This window comes from Pungitius pungitius, chromosome 15 (assembly GCF_949316345.1).
Source record: "Pungitius pungitius chromosome 15, fPunPun2.1, whole genome shotgun sequence".
Lineage (NCBI taxonomy): Eukaryota > Metazoa > Chordata > Actinopteri > Perciformes > Gasterosteidae > Pungitius > Pungitius pungitius.
The window spans coordinates 10,471,516-10,492,785 of NC_084914.1; the positions used below are offsets into that span (position 1 = coordinate 10,471,516).

At 41.8% G+C, this 21,270-nt stretch overlaps 2 protein-coding genes across 6 annotated transcripts; both read left to right on the forward strand.

The window, feature by feature from the left end:
• Positions 1-1,580: 1,580 nt before the first annotated feature.
• armc6 (armadillo repeat containing 6) lies at positions 1,581-5,330 on the forward strand. The gene is made up of 7 exons (XM_037458207.2): positions 1,581-2,256; positions 2,639-2,721; positions 2,803-3,373; positions 3,485-3,630; positions 3,714-3,845; positions 3,978-4,115; positions 4,206-5,330. The coding sequence occupies exons 1-7, from the start codon at positions 2,136-2,138 to the stop codon at positions 4,416-4,418; spliced, it is 1,404 nt and encodes a 467-aa protein (XP_037314104.2). The 5' UTR covers positions 1,581-2,135; the 3' UTR covers positions 4,419-5,330.
• slc25a42 (solute carrier family 25 member 42) lies at positions 5,309-13,745 on the forward strand. 5 transcript variants are annotated; one of them, XM_037458208.2, is made up of 8 exons: positions 5,309-5,451; positions 7,033-7,187; positions 7,729-7,840; positions 8,014-8,039; positions 8,308-8,474; positions 8,562-8,678; positions 9,103-9,254; positions 9,687-13,745. In XM_037458208.2, the coding sequence occupies exons 2-8, from the start codon at positions 7,095-7,097 to the stop codon at positions 10,010-10,012; spliced, it is 993 nt and encodes a 330-aa protein (XP_037314105.1). In that variant the 5' UTR covers positions 5,309-5,451; positions 7,033-7,094; the 3' UTR covers positions 10,013-13,745. The 5 variants fall into 5 exon arrangements, with proteins under 5 accessions (XP_037314105.1, XP_037314108.1, XP_037314106.1 ...); XM_037458211.2 differs by having other exon boundaries at positions 5,319-5,446; XM_037458209.2 differs by having other exon boundaries at positions 5,327-5,451; positions 7,028-7,187.
• The last annotated feature ends 7,525 nt before the right edge of the window (positions 13,746-21,270 follow it).

The following is a 21,270-nucleotide window of genomic DNA, read 5'->3' on the forward strand; positions in this document are numbered from 1 at the left end:
TTCACCCCATTCTTAGATTTTAGTTGCTTCTTCAGACTTATCAAGGATAATCAAGTCTACTTCTTTTTTAAATTTATTTTAGATTTATCCAAGTTGAACAGTTAAAATGACAATTAAGAGACCACAAATATAACATTCTGCTTCATAACATACAATTACAATAATACAAATAGCCTTCATGATGTTCTAATTGCACTTTACTACCAATCTCAGTAGTTTATTTTGAAACTACCAGTCCGTAAATGTCCGTAAAAACAAATGTATTGATCAGATTGAACAAAAAGGAATAGCATTCCTACAGGAGCGTTACTAAATCAACAGTCCTGCAAGTCACTTGATAATATATCAAAGGGCAACGAGAAAACAACTGATTCTTGTATAATGAAAACAGCGTTGAGTAAAAAAGGTATAAAAATAGAGACTTGTGCTGCCATCATCTGGAAGACTTGAGCAAAACAGGAAGTGAGAAAAACCCAAAGTCGTCATTGAAAAGATAGAAATGTGAGTTTGTGAGTATGTGACAGAACATATTCAAATAGTCAATTTTATTTTTATCTTATGATTACTCACTTCTTAGCTCCAATTATATACAACATACAATGCAGTGGGTGTGAAATTGTGAAAATCTAAAAGGTCAAGCTGCACGCCATCTGATTAGCAGTGTCCAAAGATGATCCAAATACAATGATGATCTCAAAAGAGGTACATCTTTATATTAAAGTGTGAAGCAGGTTTCAGACTAAATGTAACTAAAACAAATATAAATTTATTATCACATTCATTCCTCTTCAGTGGATAAACTATGATGCAACTGTCCATCAAGTAAATCTCAAACATACCACAACACTACATTAAGCCTATTAAGGATTAATAATGTACTGCATATCCAAATCCTGCATATCTAATACTGGCATTAGAACTAGACAGCTGGTCTTTATTGAAGACAGATATTGAATTTATGCACAACATATATACACCAGAGTCATTGTTTCAGTATAAAACTAATTCAACCATTTTTTAATGTTCACAGAACATTTAGATTTGAATTTATCCCAATGAACCACTCTCAGTATGGTACACATAACAAGTTTATAAAGATTATCCCAGATCTGTTTAATGGGAACAAAATCCCCCAGTGTCTCTACACACTAGTTTATTTCAGTCTTTGTGCTGAGCTTAACTGAATTCTGGATCCAAGTGTCACATTCACTTTTTGTGATTGGACTTCAAAATGACTCAAACAAGGCGTGTAAAGGTGTATACGTCTAAATTTGTGTGTCAAAGTGTATGGGTCACAATGTGTGTTAAAAAGGTGTAAAAATGTATATCAAAATAAACTCTCCACTCCCTCTTTTAAGCAGCGGAATTCTCCATTTGATTGTCTGGAACACCAATTAGACACACACACACACACACACACACACACACACACACACACACACACACACACACACACACACACACACACACACACACACACACACACATACACACACCCCAAGCAGGCTGAGGCACGTAACACTGGCTGTAAACCATGCAACAAATAATCACAGATCGCTTCCTTCCTCCAGCTATGGAACTGACTGGTTCGTCTATTTGTAAATCCATTCCCGTGTCGTGAGTCGCTGACTAAAATTAAGAAAATAAAATATTCGTTCGAAGAACCGGCAGCAGAACTAATGTTTTTGCAGTGGATGCTCCATCCGAGAACATTTTCGGGTGGGACCTTTTGAGTAATTTACTATTCACGTTTCCGCACAATTGACGCCGTCGCAGCGCCGCATCCATCACACCTTTAAACGGGGGAACGCGATGACTACGGAAATGACGTAAATCGACCGCGCCGGACGTTTTCATTCATATCGGTGGAGCAAGCCGTCTGTCACGGAGCGACGGTCCCATCTAGAAGATTTGACTTGTTTTATTCATGCGGCTATTTTCACCGAATGAGAAAAAAAATCCGACAGATTTATTTCACGGTAACTTTGTGAATTCCAACAGCCAGTGCATCCATTAGCTGATATTAGCTACTTCTAGCTATCGTTGAACAGAGCAGACATAGCCAGCGTGATCATCTCTTTTGACGTCCCGGTTATTACATACTTGACCTGGGAGTGGACTCTTGACTGGCAGAGATGGAGAAGCGGAGGATCACGCAGGAAACCTTCGATGCTGTCGTCAAGGAAAACATGGAGGAGTTTGAGATGGATCCCGATGAGGCTCTGAAGGAGGCTGTGGAGCAGTTCGACTCTCAAGGTAACACAGCTGGGAAGAACGATGAGTGGTGGAGAGGAGTGTTGTACAGTTTTGTTTTTGACTATTCATGATCTAACGTTATATAAGCTCCATGATCAGAATGTCTTGCTGTTGTTTGGAAATTGGATCAATTAAGATGTTCTTATAGGCCTTACAGCGTGCACATGTAAACATCTCTGTGCCTTTCTCATGGGGAGCTTAAGATGAATTTATTTCTCATCCCTTTTAATTGACAGGTGGCTTCAGTCTTGAATAATTTTCCACCAATACACACATGGAGATTCTTCAGTATCGAAGAAGATAACACTCATATGCCTAAATGCTTGAATTATAATTATTTTTTTATTCTGTGACATTTACCCTAATCTATATGTGGTCGCAGGTGTGAACCTCAGTTGTATAGTAAAAGCTGTACCAGTGGTCTCCTCGGATAACCAAGAGGAGCCAACACATGAGGTCTTACAGGTAGGTTTTTTTCTTTTTTTTGTGAAAGGAGAACGCTGACTGCAAACGCGTCAAAACCTCATGTCTTCTTTTCACTTGCAGGCGTTGGATTCCCTCCGCATTGTAAAAGATTCTGCCAGTTGCAAAGAAGTGGAGGCGGACATGAAACGCTTCACTGAGCGTTGCTCACTAGGATTTGCCCAGCGGTACCTGGCGGCCCAAAAAGACGCCTACCCCGTCATACTCTCTTACTGCAAAAAGAGCACAGAGGAGCAGGACGCTGTGTTGACACCACTGACTGCTCTGGCTGCACTGACAGATGGACAGCCCGACTTGTTGGATGCAGAGGGTCGGCAGCTCCTTTTGAATGTCCTTAAGAAGTATAAGCCAGATACCTCTGTGATGCGTGCGGCCATCTGCACAGTGCGTCGCTGCTGTTTGAAACACGAACAAAACCGACAGGATTTGGTAAAAGGGGGCGTTGTGCCTCTTCTGACCGGAGCCATTACAGAACACATTGAATGTGCTGAGCTGGTCAAGGAAGCCTCTGCAGCTCTCCGGGTCCTGGTCTTTGACGATGATGTGCGCGTTGCCTTCGGAAATGCTCACGAACACGCTAAGATTATTGTTCTTGAGCACAACGGACTCAAGGTTTTAATTAACGCTGCAAAAGGTGAGGCCAGCTGAGCTGAGTTTATGTGGCTGTTTTGAAAAACGACCAACTGCTTTTGTATTTTTCAGGTTTTATTCCTGTAATTTATTTATCTGTCTTCTTCCCTCACAGTTCACCTTGATAATACTTCTGTTCTGAGTGAGCTGTGTGCAACTCTATCCCGTCTGGCTGTAAGGAATGAGTTTTGTCAAGACATCTGCGATCTTGGAGGATTGAAGTTAATCATGAGACTGCTTGCGGATAGCTATGAGAAAGCGGTAGGCCACTAAGAGCAAGGGATTGTGATACAAATTGATTTGAGTTTTTTGTTATGATCACTGAACTTATGTTCTCCTTGCAGGAGCTTGTTCGGCAGGTCCTTTGTGCAATACGAGCTGTATCAGGAAACGACGATGTGAAAGATGCCGTTGTTAATTCTGGTGGAGTCCAGCTCATTGTCATTGCCATGAACAGACACATGAACAACCCTGCTGTGAGTTGAATGTCATACTTACACACTAATTGACTGTGAATAGCATCTGGAATATTGGTCGTTTTTATTTTTAAGTTGAGTTAAATATTGAATCTGCAAAGGTAATGAGATTATGTTCATATTCTGCTGTAGGTGTGTGAACATGGATGTGCATGCCTCTCGGTCCTTGCTTTGCGTAAACCTGAAAACTGCAAAGTCATCATGGAAAATGGAGGGGCCTTGGCTGCTGTGGAGGCTATGAAGACGCACACAGACGCAGTCAATGTGCAGGTAACATGAAATCATTCAGATTTAATTTATGCTTTTTTTTTTTTTTTACAGTTTGGTAACTCTCTATGTCCCTGTTGTATTTCTTAATAGAAACAAGCGTGTATGGTGATGAGAAACCTGGTTTCGCGTATGAGTAACTTAAGCCAACCAATCCTTGAGATGGGAGCAGAGGCCCTGATAGCCCAAGCACTAAAGACCCATCAAGACTGTGGTGATGTCGGCAAAGCAGCCCTCAGAGATCTGGGATGCCAGGTGGAGCTCAGAGAGCTGTGGACCGGCAAACATGGCAGCCTCACCAACTGAAAGTCAAGGAGAGAAGTCACTCCTTATCATAAATTTGGCTGAAATGCAATTTTAGGCAAGATAAAATGCCATGTGTGTACCTCGCCAAGAGGTTAAGCAGATGCATCTAACCAGAAAAAGTTGTTGAAGTAAATGCTAGTCCCACACCGCGCTCATTACAGGTTGAATATGTTGTCCAGTCTTTCTTTTGTTTTTGTACAAAAAGATAAGGGTTGTCCTATTGATTATTATTGTTTGCTGTCTGTTACCCAAATGTATACTTGTAGCACAGTTATGCTTTCAGGATGTTAGGAGTTGAATTGGTTTATTTTGTGCTATGAGTAATTATAAATAAGTGTATTTGCAAATAATGTAAATGCACTTCTCTGTGAAAAATCCTTTTCATTGTTTGCATAGACACATTTTAATATGTATTTAATGCCTTATACTTTGACTAAATGAAAACATTTTCTCTTATGTATTTTAGTTTGTAAATGCATTATATACAGTAAACAACTGAAAAATCTGATACTTGCCCCTACCACGGACAGCATTAGCCTATATTCTGCATAATAAGGATAAAACCGTTTGAGCCCTCTCCAAGTTGTCTATACCTCTTTGAACCAGCCCGTTGCCAAGTGCCTCCTCGCTACGCCCCTCTAACCGACCTATCCCCACCTCACTCATTTAGACTACAACTCCCAGAATGCTCTGCAGCTCGTCCTTGTCAGAATTCAGTATCTCAACGCTGTCACGGCCAGTAACGGCAGAAATTGAAATGGCATGGGAGATGCTAGTCGGTTAAAGTCAAGTCAGCGCGAAGGAATACGAGACATGTGTGGGAGACAGTGACTTCGACACTAGGAGACGGTTTGTTTTTTAAATACGCAAGCGTACTATTTGTACTCCTCCAAACACTGACGACTAGTCACACTTGCTGTTGATGTGCGGTTAAGCTAGCCGCTAACGTTAACGTCCGTCCAACGAACGTGCTAGCAACAACAACGTGAGGACGCACCAAAGCACCGCGGACCTCCGAGGTCAACTTGGTAAGGTAAGAGGGACGTCGTGGTTTGTAACTTAACTGCTGACAGCTCGCTGCCTCTGGTCGGTACGGCATCAAGTATAAACGAGTTTCAACACCATGGATGCAAACCTACCTCTAGATGAATATGTAAGTTAACGTGTTGTAGTGCAGCCATACTGTTCACTGTCGCTTTGCAAATGATAATACTTTGGAAAACAATAGTCGAGGGTGCCAAGGAAAATGGTGGCATATAGGATACAATGCTGTTATGAAACTATTGCCTAACGCCAGGAGGTTGACCAGACACCCCCCCCCCCCCCACACACACAAAACAATGCAGCCCTCTTAAGCAAGAAGACACACTGCCGTGTATCTAGTTACTCGTGTAGTTGTTTTGAATGGACGCCGTCGTCGAGGGCAGCTCCACCTTTCCATTGCCGTGCATGTCGGGTGTGTGTGGAGGGAAAGCCAAGCCCAAGGGACACCGAACAGGTTTAACTAGAAGTAAGAAACAACAAGCAATGAAGGGAAACGCGTGGGGAGGGAGGGCGAAGCATGGCTGAGGGACGACCCCTGATTAAGCACAGTGAAATCAGAGGACACATTATGTCTCCAAATGGATCCGAGTTGAAGGCCACGACTACCCAGCTTTGATTAATTTGTTGTAATCACGTTTCTCTCTCTACTCCGTTTGTCTTCATTGAAGTTGTAGACGTTTCACACTTTGCATGGGGCAACTGCAACATTAATATAATGTAGAACTGAAAAGTGTAAATGTTTATAAATGTGTATTTACTATGTAAACTGTAATAGTATCTATGGAAATTAAACCCTATTAGCTATAACATTAACATTTTGTCCGACTTTTGCTATACATATTGTATTTCACCTTTGAGTTGTGAATTATTCAAAGTGGTGTTGGTTAGATGAATGCTTGGTTAACGCGTGCAGTGTGTGACTTGAGTTTTTGGGATTCAAAGATGGGAATTGGATGGGAATTTTTCCATTGATTATCTCCTTGTAGAACATTAATGCATCTTTTCTTTATAACTGTGAGATTGCTCCCACATAATGCTCCTTTTCTCAAGTCCAAATTATGTAAGTCTCCATTGGCTACTGAGCCAAGAGGTTTCAAAGAAGTCTTTGTGTTGTCTTTTCTTGGATTGTTCAGATGTTTTTCACCTAAAAGTGCTCAACTTTGACCCTCAAGAGATATATTTTGATGTAACATACTTTACATACTAACTCTACTCAGCTTAGTGTCTTTTTACAGCCTTCAAAGATGTGTCAGTTGGTTAAATGTAACTGGATCATTCTTGAGGTAACAATGTACTCTAGTCGGGTGTTGTCTTGTGTTTTTCTTAGTGCAGAAAGAAAGGTCGCAACCATAAAGCATTTCTGTGCCTCCCAAGTTTACACAGAGCAAGGTTCTTTGGTACACGCTGCAATTGCAGCATGATGAAGCTAGCCACGACTCCAAAATCTGATTTTAAAGACAATGTCTAAATCTTAACTTGCTTGTCAATTGTTTCTATATTAAGTCTTACCTCAAACTGACCTCTCTTTCTTTTTCTGGCCTCGCCGTCTCCTCTGTTGGTCCAAGCACAGAGACCCTTGCAGTGGTTGAATTCATGAGCCCGCTCAGAGACAGCCGTGCATAGTCCTCGGGGATGGGGACCGGATCACAGGAACAACAGGCAACACTCACGCAGGGAGAAGGGCTGCCGCTGGATTCCTCCAGTCAGTCAGAAGGGAGCTATGAGGTGACATTTTATTGACCTGATCCTTCGTTCACTACTTTAATTAAGGAAAAGGTCCCGCAGTGGCTGTTATTAGTTATTTTGTTGAAGTAGGATTTTTATCTGTAATTTTGAATCAACCGTCTCATTTATTTACTTAAAACATTGGTTAAAATGAGCAATAACTATATTATTGTGTAGGAAAATGAAACGTGTCATCTTTTGATTATTGTCAATGGAAGTGTTATTTCTTGTTGTCTGTATTTTATCTGTCTACTTAAAGGAAATTTTCTTTGGGTGTTGCTTGTATAGCACGTGGAAAAGGGGAATTGTCCTGAGCTTAGGAGCTTTATAGTCTCTTCTCTGTCTTTGGGTTCATTTATGGACATCTGCTCCTAATTGTTATGTTTTGTGAACTGGTCCGCCAGATGTGATCTTTTATCCTTACATAACTCCCAAGTCAATGATCAACAGCATCTCAAACACAACAAGGAGGCCGTTTTTACAGAATTCACTCACTGTTGGTGTTGATGACCCTGAATGTAATTCCTCCATCACTGTGCAGGGCCTGAAGAACACTCGATCTGTCGTCAACTCGCTCTTCTCTGGGGCTTTGGCAGGGGCCGTGGCCAAGACTGCTGTCGCCCCATTGGACAGGACTAAAATCATCTTCCAAGGCAAGTTGAATCCTCCGCTGACCTCAAAGTGGAAAGTGTTTTTAATGATAAATTACCCATGTGGATGTCATGGAATAATATATGGACCTAATGATATGTTTGTGATGTAGCTATTCCAATAAGCATAATAGAAAATGAGTGGACATTTATATTGTACAAATTTTTTGTTGTAGTGTCTTCAGCCAGGTTCTCTGCCAAGGTAAGTTTGAGCAATAGTTTATTGTCAGTTTCTTGTGTGATTCTCATTCAAAGCAGGTGATCAATTCACAGCTGTTGCGGTTCAAATAAGCCCAGTTCAAATCATAGTTAAAATCAAAATTACATTTTAATTTAGTCACATATTAGTTGTCAGTCTGGCCTTTGAAAAGTAATTTCAAAGGAACACATTTGAAACGCAACATTCAAACTAAATGATCATTGATCAATCATGAGCAAGCATGTTTGCACATGTGCACTCTGCATTACAGGAGGCCTACAGGTTGATCTACCGCACCTACCTGAAGGATGGCTTCGTCAGCCTTTGGAGGGGCAACTCCGCCACCATGGTGCGAGTCATCCCATATGCTGCCATCCAGTTTTGTGCACACGAGCAGTACAAGGGATTGTTAGGAGGCTACTATGGCTTTCAGGGGAAGTAGGTGCCAGTTAATGCTGATAGACTGTCAGACCTGACTGCTCGGTCTGTTCATCTAATGAGTTTTATCTGAACTGTTCCTTCAAGAGTCCTTCCTCCAATTCCGAGGTTATTGGCTGGGTCCATGGCGGGTTCCACGGCAGCTATGGTGACCTATCCTCTGGACATGGTGCGCGCTAGGATGGCTGTAACACCCAAGGAAATGTAAGGTCATCTTTAACTACCAAAACACAGTCATCAGTGGGTATTTAACACAAAGACACTACATAACACAAGGGATTCCGTTGCATTGTGCTTCTTCAACGTTCAAGTTAAATATAAAATATGTTAAATGTTTTTTTCATAAGCCACCATTTTGCAGAGCAATTCATAAATGCAACTATTGTAGTACAAGTCTCAGATCTCCTGTTGCTGGCACTGATCCTAGGTGTTGACCTCATAGGTTGTCCTAAAAATGTACAACGATTAAGTGAAACAAACACATCTGTTTAAAAGGATACACAGGCTTCAGAGGTAGTTTGTGCCCCTCTATTCAAAAAGTTTGTTTATTTTTGAATAGACTTTCCACAGTGCCTCTCACCCAGTTTCATGCTAAATTGTTTTGTTTTTTGGGCCTCCTGCTGTTTAGGTACAGCAACATTCTGCACGTGTTTGTGCGAATATCCCGAGAAGAGGGCCTGAAGACGTTGTATCGAGGCTTTGCTCCCACCATGCTGGGTGTTATTCCATATGCTGGTCTGAGCTTCTTTACCTACGAGACACTGAAGAAATCTCACGCAGGTAAAGGTGACCCCTTTCATATCCATGTGTCGCTGCATAAGTGATGCACTGCACCTTTCTTGCAAACTTAATATTAATTCTAATATATAATATATATCGTACAAGGACAAAAAATAATAAGTGGCACTGTCCTGCTGCCTCCAAAGTTGAGCAGTCAACTGCTCTTATAAGCCTTTTACAATTTCCACAGCAGCACATTTTTGTGTCTCACATTTCGTCTGTGAAGGACTCGGGCGAGGTGTTACAGCAGCTCGTTCTTCAAGGGAACTCATCCTTTGACCAGGCGCGGCCATTCGCGTGGCGCTCCAATGGACATTATGCAAATTTATGAGTTTTTGTAACCAATGACGTTGCTTAAGTCGCAAGTCGCCCCCCTCCCCCTCTGCAGATTGTTTGATGTGGCACTTCTTAACATCCTCTTCTCCCGCGTAGAGCGCAGTGGGCGCCCACATCCCTACTCTTATGAACGTCTGGCGTTTGGAGCCTGTGCGGGACTTCTTGGCCAGTCGGCGTCTTATCCTCTGGACGTGGTGCGGCGCCGTATGCAGACGGCAGGAGTCACAGGTCACACGTACGGCACCATCCTGGGCACCATGAAGGAGATCGTATCCGAGGAAGGGGTCATCCGTGGACTCTACAAAGGTCTCAGTATGAACTGGGTCAAAGGGCCCATCGCGGTGGGGATCAGCTTCACCACCTTTGACCTCACTCAGATTCTCTTGAAGAAACTGCATCAGATGGGCTACACGGCTCGATAGAAAAGACACAGAGATAGGAAGACGGGAATAGTGGGACGACGAGTCCCCTACACACCCTCAGAAGAGAACGGGAGTAAGAGAGTAACAATGGTGTGTTGCTGGATAGGAGCAAACACACACCGGCTGAAGCTCACGGGATATTAATGTTTTCTCCTGCGTTGTTGGTGTGCAGCGGGATGCCCAGTCCCTGTAGTGCTACAGAATACACACACATGTACACAACGTGGTCATGTGAAGCTCAGTGCAATATGCTCAGTGGTTTTCTGTGTGTTTCGCCCTTGTTGGACCAGGCCTGTGAGTGTCAGTTCTGAGGTTAACACACACACACACACACACACACACACACACACTCACACTGACGTCTCCCAGCTGCTTTGTGTGTCTGCTTAAAACCGACAACTTCCAATTTATTGCGGGTCACAACTTGTTTATAAGAAACATTTTAACATACGTTTGATTTACAGTCAAATATAACCCCCTTAAGATTAGTTTTTGTCATGAGTGTGTTTGTTATAACAAATTATTCCAAAGGTTCAGATATACGCTAGTTACAGATTAGAAGATATTTGTGATGTTTGTATATTGAAGCACAAAAGTTCTCTGAGTACAATTTTAGAGCAAAAATCTTTCCCAGCACAGAGATAACAGCATTTTTTTTGGTTTGAGTTCAATGTGTTGAAATCCCAATGAGTCCAGTATCTATAAGTGGACCTCCTTAAGATTGAATTCACAGACTTGTATCTGCAGTTCAGCCGTAGTGAGACTGCAGACTAAACTAGTTTTATCCAAGTGCCAACATTTATGGTCTTCAAAGAGTGCCCAAATGATTTTGTTTGTTTTACCTGTGATAATATGTAATTGGCTTTTTCTAACAATATTGTCCATTGCAATAGAAAGTTTAGTTGTTTGTATGTGTTAATACAAATGCTCGGCAGATATCTGCACGGAAGACTGAATTACTAGTGGAAAATAACCTCTCTGGACATACAGTCCCTTGTTATGCACACCAAGCAAATTGGGATCATATACACTGATTTATCAGATGAAAAACAACAGCTCTGCATTGATCAGAACCTTTAGGAAGACTGCCTCGAGTGAGATGTGTGGTATCTCAATATTGAAAGGTGTTTCTGTTCTTTTTCTGGTAAGCTGCAGTAAGTCACCGGTAAACGATGAACACAACACACACACAGGTACTTAAATGTCATCTTCTACTTGCTGTTGGTTTTAACAGCTGCAGGGGACATTATTTAAAACTTGGCTCAAGGTGCATAGCTGTGCTGCTATTTTCTCACGGAGTAGTTTGACTGGAAAGATGCACACGCCTAGCGAGAGACCGTTTGAGTTCTTTCTTCCAGGCGTGGATTTATATATTTGAGTTTGCTCAGTATTTTACTTTACCTCAGCACGTCATCAAATGTTCCTATCAATGTTTTATGTGGTGAGTAGTGTTAAAAATGGGAACGAGTGCATTCAGATTGAGATTGACTGTATCTGGGACAGTTTGGACAGTATTGATGCCGGGGGCTCACAGCCTTTGAGGAGTGCCAATAGTTTCTATACTTGGATCACACATACCGAGGGAGGATGGTTGAGCTGAAGGAGCAGCTGGCTGCAGAGCCACGTGGAGCAGGGTTGAGCAAGTATGGTAGTTAAAAAAAAATATATATATATTAATTATGATTGATCCAGGTGACTAATCATTTTTCAATCCTAGTTAATCTATAGATTTTCATAAATATCAAACAGTTGCCTGTCATTGTTTAAGTTGTCTTAATATTGTTTACTGTGCTTTAACTGAGCAGCAGACAAACAACCCAAAACTCTCTCTGCCATTGAAAAGCAACGTTTAGCATTTGAAATCTCTAACAAGATGTTAATCAATAATCAAATTTGATCTATTCTTGAACTAATTACTTTAAAGTGTCTATAGTCAAGTGTTTTGCTTTAACTTTATAACTATGAAGTGAAGGTATCATTTCAGAGGAAAATGAAGGCCTCATCTATCGTACAAAGGAACACGATTGTGCTCGGCTGCAGTCAGAAACTGTGTGAAATGGAAACTTTTCCCATTAATCAAGAAGTCAAACGTATATGGCTAAACATGAGCAGTATACAAACATTTTGCCTAAAATTGTTAAAATTTGTCATTGAAAGGATTTCATCTAAAAAAAGCAAATGTAGAAAGAAGTGTCCTGATTAGTGTGACCAACTCTCCACAGACCAGTACCTAGCACTAGCTAAGGTCGCCAGACAAAGTCACATGGTCACGTTGGTGGGGACATCGCTTATATTCATTCACGCAAAGCTTTGGGTCAGTAACAATGTTTTGCAATTTGGGTCACTGCCCTTTACTGGAAAGGCTACCGCACGTTGCCCCTTTCATCAAAGGTTTCATCCGTCTGTCCGCTTGATGTTGTGATCGTTTGCTTCATCGCTCGGTGAATCGGAGCTGCTCAAACTAGGAGGTTTGGTTAAACTCTTAAATGAGTTCCCCTGAAATCAGGGCCACTCAAGGTTCTTCATTCTCAGGAAGAGAGCTAACTTTAACTGTGGTCCCGTAACACAGTTGTTGAACGTTTTCCTCTCAGAGTTTGGCTGCAGGCTGAAACGGGTCCTTGGGCGCTTGTAGAGGTGCTCCGGTGACGGACACCAAACGCAGCGGACGTTGTTTCGTATCACGGCAGAGGCCTGTGTAGTCGTTCAATATCAGCGTGTTATCGTTTTGCCTTTCCTCCGTTAAGCAGGTGGGAAATAAAAGTATCTGAGCTTTGATCACTGACTGCTGCTGATGTTCTGAGCTGAAGCAAGAATAATGTAACGTAGACATTGTGTCTACAGTAACTGAAAGCTGAGCGATGGGTGGTTGCTGAATCTCAAGTGCCTGGCGAGGAATAGTAACGATGGTACTATGACTGAGCTACTTCTACTGACCTTTTTGAAGGTCGTGTCCATTTGCTTTCAGTCGTGAAATTCCAAATATTTAAGGGGGAGAAGATGGTTTGAAGTTTGGAGATTGTTAGACCTCTGTGACTGAATGTATTACTAAAGGTCCAGTTTTTGTATGTGAATTTTTAAAAACATATATACTGCCTTGCAATGTTCTGCTGTCAATGGTGAGATGCATGAACATGGCTCCCTAACAGACCCAAACAATCCATTTCAACCAGTGTAGGGATTCATTTCAAAGTACATCTGATTGTCATTTATGTCCTGATTTCAATTGGAAGAGCATTGCAATGTCATCATCTTCCTGTAGCTTAAGGGAAGAAGGTCAATGCATAATGGAAATACACTGTTGGGAGGGTAACAACATGCTTGGAAAACCCCAGACAATCATGAAATGCCAAAAAAAGTTTTAGTTTTCAATGAAGTACATTTTGTTTTGTTAAGTATTTGACAGTGGCCTAATGAAATAATGCAGAATCATTGCAACAACAACTAAAAAAACAACTAGAAAAAGATGACATTTTTCTTTATGTTTTGTTTTATCAAATTTGTGGGTAATCCTACGTGCAGCCATGCGATGCCTCTGTGTTGCATGTTCCAACAGATCAGCTGGTATGGTTTTTGTTTCAGTGCAGTGCGATAAGTCCTTGTGATTTGTGCCAACTGAATGTAAACGTAGCTACTAATACCGCACTCTGTGTTTAATCTCTTGATGATGACGTATCTGTGGGGAATTTTGAAATGTCAAATTTCAAAATAAAAGTTGATATTAACAACAAATTGATTCTTGGTATTGCTTCACTGTTATTTGACATTAACGCCCAACACAGACTATTCCAGTGGCGTTTATTTCCTCCCTTTCACCCCCAACGCAGAGTCATGTCGGTTCCACTTGATATTCTTTAACCTTAATTTCTTAGGGAAGGTGATATAGTGTACTATATTTATATTTTTTGCATTTGTATTTGTTATTTTACTTAATATATATATTTTGTAAAAGAAGAAAAAATAGGGGATAATGAATCGGATATACTGATGAAATAAATACATAATGTAATGACCCATGAATACAACATGTTAAATAACCGAATTATATTATGGCTGAACAAATCAAGTGAATAAATAAGTTTGTTAATATATTAATGGCAAAAATTGTATTTTCCATTTCTTATTTTTTGTTGAAGTAGTCACACGATGTATGTAATGACGCTTCGTGACCACTGGAGGGCGCCAACCTCCCGCCAATGAGTGAAATCGTCTGGCTGTAGTTCCATAAATCACAAGCAGGTGGCGGTGCAGCACCATGCTGGGAGCCAAGGGAAGGTGAGGCGGGTCAAATGGCGCTTCTCCTGTGCTGGAGGCCTAGCTGAAGCTTTGAACTTGACCGTGAACGCAACACGGCAACGTAGGAACCTGAGGAATAAACGGAGTGAACTGAAAACAGTAATTGGTGAATATGCCTGATATTAATAAATATTGTGTTGTCTGAGACTCGATTCAGATGATTTAATATATAGAAAGAAAGAAATACAGTGTTATAATCAGTGTTATATTCTACTGTACTTGGTGTTAATTAAGACGCTGTTTAAATGAGAAATGTGTAATATTTTGTTTGGTCTGGGTTTTCTTCTTAAATCAGACAGAGAGCTCGGATCACAATATCTGTGCTCATCATCATTCTGGCAAATGGGTGAAAAAGGCTCAGAAGAAAAGAGCTATAGGGAAGATAGAGGACTAATTAGAGAGTGAGAGAGGGAGGATGGAGGAGGCTGTGGAAAGACATCGTTGCTATAGATACTTGGCATGATGCCAGGTGGAGGAAACGCCAATTTGCATTTATTTAGATGATGTTTTTTTCTCTCTCTCTCTCTCTCTCTCTCTCTCACTCTCTCTCTCTTTCTGCAATAAATGCAACAAAACACACCTTTTTTTATTTCAAATGTATTCCAACTCAATTTCCTTTACATTTGTCTATAAAACCCAATGGAAGCTCCGTATTAGCCTATAAAGTTTGATTAAAAATCCATATGGTATTTTTGATTTAGCTACAAAACAAAATTCAACTAAAGAAAACAAAAAAGATTTTATTCAATTTTTACTTTAAAATTGTATTATTGCTTCACTTTTACAAAAAATCGAACCATTTCTCTTTTTACAAATTGGAAATACAAAGAGTAAAATGTGCACTCTACTTAGGCCTATGGACCGTTTCACGTAGGCCTGATTTATTTTCTCAGGTTTAGCTCTAAGCTTTACTTTCAGAAAAAAAAGATCATGTCACTGAAAACTAACTAAAAGAAAAATACAACATTTTTTTCGGAATTTTAATTAACATTAAATAAAGGGGTTGAGAGATTATCCTTCTTAATTATTCCTTTTGGAGTGTGGCTTGTGCAGCTTGCTGCTTTCTGTTGGGCTCATGTACGAATTAAATAGAAAGTGAAAACACATCAAAACTTCCAATCACTAAAAGTTCTGTGACTCCATCAAAATTTGAAGAAATAATTCATTAAATTAAAGACAGATTCAATTAAAAAAATTAAATACTATTTTTGGGATTGTAGAAAGTATAGTTAAAAATGGTGTGTTTTTGTTCCATACTGCTGTTTGATCATTTCCACTGTTAAATAATACTGTCAGACTTGAAGCGTTTTAGTAGAAGCAGCTAAAAACAGAAAACAGGGGATACATTTTTCATTCTTTAATTATTATAATACAAATCAGAGCATTGTGTCACTGAAAATACAATTACAAAATGGAAAGTATTCACTAGACAAAAAAGTCAAAGTCTCTGTTCTCTGGTATGTTTGATTTATTTAGCACATTTTCACAATTACATTCAACAAATGACAACTCAGGGTTTTAATTTATGAAATGAACCTTGAAATCCAGACATTGTGTTGAGTGATTGATGGACATAAAGTTTAAAAAAATACAATCTAAAAGCCCCACTTTCAAAAACTTTCCCGCAAACTCAGATATTGGTTTAGAAAATACATCATAGCATGTTTTATAAAAATAAAATCACTTAAATTATATTACATTTTAATATATTATTTATCAAGCCAAAAATGCACTGACTACGTCACTTTTAAAACTCATTTTGAGTACAAAAATATATTTCAAAGTCTCTCTGTCAATAACTGTTCCTTGGATTTATATTTAGTGCTTCCATTCGTTACCACGTGTCTAAGTTCAGAGGGACAAAGGAGTGACTGTCGATCACAAACCATTTTGTCTCAGGAGCTTTTAACCTTCATGGAATAAAAATCTAAAAAAAGAGTAGGTGAGGTTGGTCCAGTTCAATCTGGAATGTGGGTCAGTTGAAGGAAGTCGCTCAGTTCAGTTGTTCCACCGCCATTAATCTGCAAATACACAAAAACACACAAGAAATTAGTAACAAAATGATACTAAAATAAAAAAATACATTTTTTTAAAATGACTTTTAACAGCTTTCACAGGACTGACGCAGCAGTTTTGGACTAAGACAGAGAAGAAGGGTTTGAGGAGGAAGTAGAGACACATAAGTGACTCCCTCCTCATGACTACTAATGTGTGTCTGTGTTGGAGTCTACACTCGTCCCCCTCAGACCTCTAAATCCTGGGGCGAGGAGAGGACACAGCGGAGAACCCCACAGCTATGCCCGAGGGAAAAGACACACACACACACACACACACACACACACACACACACACACACACACACACACACACACACACACACACACACACACACACAAAACCAGACACACTTCTGCTGTCTGGTTCTGCAACGTCATGGCTGAACAAGATAAGAATCCCACCAGCGGAGAGAAGGGATTTAATCCTGATTTGTCCAGAGTTGAATCAAGATTACAAATGAAAGAGGACCCAACAACCTGCTTTTAAATATGGACTTTTATGAAAAAAACAAAAACTTAAATAACCTCATTGGTCTAAAAAGCCAGCGTGTTATTTTGGTTAATCCTCCAAAAGCAAGGCGTGTGTGTGATGGAGGAGATCAGAGGTGCACAGCAGTCCTCAGACATTTGGGCGATTACGAGGGGCCTTCCTGCGCCTGTAGGGCCCTCCAGGGCCCCTCTTGGGCCCACGCTGTCCCCCCCCCCCCCCACACACACACTCACACTCCAAAGAGTCTAACATTATTGTGTGTAATATATTACTCTTTCTGTGACTCCTCCGTGTGACGTGATCTGAGTCTAATGTCAGAACTTCTTATGTCCATGGAAGAAAAAGAGATAAGATCTGAATCCCTTCCACTCAATTAGTATTTGGTGAAAAGAACACGCGTTGTGTCGAGTGACTCGTTGTATATCAGAGCTGTAGACTGGGCTTAGCTTGACTTGAGCCTTCATAATAAAAGCATCCAAGTCTCAAGTTTTGACAGGTTTGACACGAAAAACGTTCCCCGGCCGTGTCGTCGCAACAGTCAGCGATAAGAGGCAACTTTTTCATTTTTCAGCAAGCGCTTGAAACTTTGTTTTGACGAGACGGTTTGGAACAACAGCTCTGATTAGGACTGTTTTCAGAGACAGGGAACAGAGCGCCCACAAACTCCTGATATTTTCAGTGCAGGAGGTAAATCTTTGCTCCATTTCAACAAGGCAGGACACGGACATTGTGTGAGAGTTGAAGAAGTGACGGAGAGGCTTAGACGCAAAAAAGCTCGAATTTGTATCCACGAGGCGTGTGTGTGTGTGTGTGTGTGTATGTGTGTGGGTGGGGTTAGGGGGTGCTAGAGGACTTTAACCCCCCCCCCCCTCCCCAACAAACACACTCTTATGCTGAGTCTGTCCAACAAAGACGTCCCCACAGCCACCTCATTATGAATACATGTCATTGGATCACAGCTCGTCTGAATCCCCGAGTCTGCTGCGCTCTAAGTGGCCGTGACTGAGCCCTGAATGGGTGGCCGAGCGGCGGCTATACCAATAGAGCCAGCAGCGTGTCTGTGTGTGTGTGTGTGTGTGTGTGTGTGTGCAGACACGACCACAGCAACCAGCCTATGGGAAGGAAAGCCTCACAGCAGGACAAGGTCAGAGGTCAGGCTGTCTGTTACACACACATGTATACACACACACACACACACACACACACACACACACACACACACACACACACACACACACATGCTGCTTACTGGATATTTGCAGTAAGAAGTGATGCAGAAAAAAAGAAAAGGATGCAATTACAATAAAGATAGAGTTGAAATTCTGTCTTGCTTAAATCTGGGGCAATACGTTTTCTGCTGCCACAGGAATCTAGTCCTGGCTCACTTGGAAGGAGGGAACAAGGTGTGCATGTGTATATTTGTGTAAATTGTGTGAGGTTGTGTGTTGGAAGAGCTCATCCTATCTCGCGTTGCAGGGGGAAATTTTCTCTTTCCCTCTGGAACCACAAACCAGGCCACAGTGCTCCCATTCCTCTCTCTCTCTCTCTCACACTGCTTCTCTATGTCTCTCTCTTACAAAAAGCTGTATTTCTCTACAGACATCACAATTTTAATAGTCTACTTTACCAGAAGTTTTGAATCCCTGCACTAGCCTGGAGATCAATAATTAAAAGAATAAGTATAACCCCAGCAGATATTTTAAAATATCCACATCCAGCCATCTTTCACTTTGTGTCTTTGAGACAACACAAAGTGAACACATTATTTTATGTACAACAAAGAATCTCTGCTTCTCACTTTAATTGTACAAAGGAATGACCGGTGACTGTTCTGAATAAAAGGTTGACGGCAAAAGCAGATGTGAGTGTGTGTACGTACACGTGTTTGTTACCATGGACACACTGCTGGATGCACACTGGGCTCATTAATGCAGCTCTTCAACAACAAGCAGACCAAGCAATGGCGGCTGCCAATGCTAATCATCTCAGCTAGCCCGCCTCCTTCCACCACCTTCGCCTTTATACGTGTGCCCCCCCCCCCCCTTTACACACTACACAGGGGCACACAGTTCCTGATGGGAAATGGAGGCACCGTAGCGGCTTTTGAGGAAAAGTCACTTTCCATTCAATTTAGATAAAATGTTTTTAATGATGCTTCAATATTTTATAATCACTATAATAATTATTTGAGAATGGACATGCGTCATAGAAAAACTTGGTCTTTTGGATCCAACTGTTCTGCCAAGGAATCATTGCAAATCATTTCAAATTTGAGCTTCAAGTTATTTTTGATGTCAAATCACGTCAAAAGACACAGTAAAGGTCAATTTTAAGAAACACACAAAATGTGCCGCAGAGATCAGGAGTCTGTGTCCTGTACGGCATGAGGTCCTCAACGTAATGTTTGTGAGGGAGATCTCAGGCATAATGAGACAAAGCGACTGAGAGAGAAACACAATGATGAAAATTTGAGAAATGGAGAATAATGGAAAGCATGCGAGAAAAAACAAGACAACGAGGAACAAAGAGAGATGTGAGTCTGAAAAAAAAAAGAAACGTGTCAATGCCAGGCTTCCTTTAGGCATGAGTGAGAGACTATGAGGCCTGCTGGTGTGTGAACGGTTCGGCAACACATACGCACGCACACCATCACTCACACATTCACTCCCCCGGCCCCACGCACACACACACACACACACACACACACACACACACACACTCCCCACTGAGCCAGAGCCTGTGCCAGTGAGACAGGTCTATGGGTCTATTGAGGGGCTGGGAGGGAGCTGTCCCTTTCTGTAGAGCTAATGAAGCCTGCACCCACAGGCATAAAGGGGTGGAGAGAGTTAGCACTGCGCTCCGTCGCCCATTCACCCACTTCCTTCCTTCACTCAGCTCCTGATGAGGTAATGCTTTCCCTCTTAAAGGGACACCGTGAGGAATGCACACCTTTACGCACGCTGCGATCCGCGATGACGGGAGACGTCATCGATTGTTTTTACGCGTGATCCGATCTGTTTTAAGTACAGAGGCTGGAATGAGTCTGTATTTTCCTTATTGTCAACAAATCTCTTCAAAAGACCAAATCCAACACTGTGTTAGTTGGCTTCTGGTTGCGTTATGCTTTGTGGAAAATTAACCCAAAGTACATTTGTTCATACTTGTAAATGAGAACCTTAGAGTTTTGTTAAAAAAAGGTATTCCTTAAAACAATAACATTTTAAACAGAGCATTTGTGGCATCTGCTGCTGAGTAATACACACGCATTGTTCTAATGAGTGTTGACAGCAGCAGTGTTAATGGCAGTGATCCTGTTCATTGCAATGAAGGAGCACATCATGCAGTTTAACGTTGTGGCTCACATTACTGTTTGTAGCAGTTTTTCTGATAACATTCGAGGAAATCCTTGATACTACTTGTTATTCAACTAACTGAGACGTATATATTGACCGTTAATGAGTCTGATTACACAGAACTCCCAGTGGCTAAAGCTGTAAAGCCGCATGCTCCACATCAGAGCACTCCTGACGACTTCCTCCATCGCGGAAGACGCCGTCGATCTGAAGGGAAACAGAAGACGCTGCAGCGCCTGAGACCAATGTGTCACTCAGAAAGAAGACATGTTACAGAAAGCCGAGCCGTGGGGGAGAACAGGCTTCTTTCAGCAGCGCAGGCCTGACGTTGCGCTGCGTGCCGATCTCTGGCTGTCTGCTTGCCGGCTGCCGCCACCGGAGGATGAAGGAGCTCATTTCCCCGTCTGGTCCTCAGCAACCAGACCAGGCCGAGCCAACAATGGACAGCCGTGCTCATCAAACAGCCTGGCACCTTCATTAGCATCCCGACCCAGACAGCGACCAAAGTCCCCCTCCCTCACACACTCATGAGCCAGACAACCCCTTCACTGGCCTTGACCCATGACCTCCAGGGTCCTCTTTCACCTGCTACCGCAGCATTAGCGCTGGCAGGGCTGTCTCGCCAGAGACTGCTCTGCATATGTTGTCCTCGCATTCCCACGCTCCGAGCCCAACGCCATCACACTTTGAATACGTGGAACATTATGCAGATCTGCACTTTTTGGGACCTCGTGGTGACCAACCCCTTCTATGAGTTGTACCAAAGGGGAGGCGTTTCTTTCTCTTCCTCCGCCTCAAATTGATCTGTAAATATTCTGCCATGTCACGTCTGTTTTTGTTTCTATCAAACTGCTTAATTTCCTTTACATTTTGCTTCATGTTTGGAAAACCAGGTGGTCTTCGTCACGGATTGAAGCGCCCATGTGGTTGCGCCCCCTCCCCGCTATCACTCGCTGCCACCTCTTTGCTGGAAGCCGCGCTGTTGATCCACTTTTCAGCGGCACTCCAAGGGTAAACTCGTGACTCCCCTCGCCTTTCATTTCCTCTTCCTGATTCTCTGCCGTT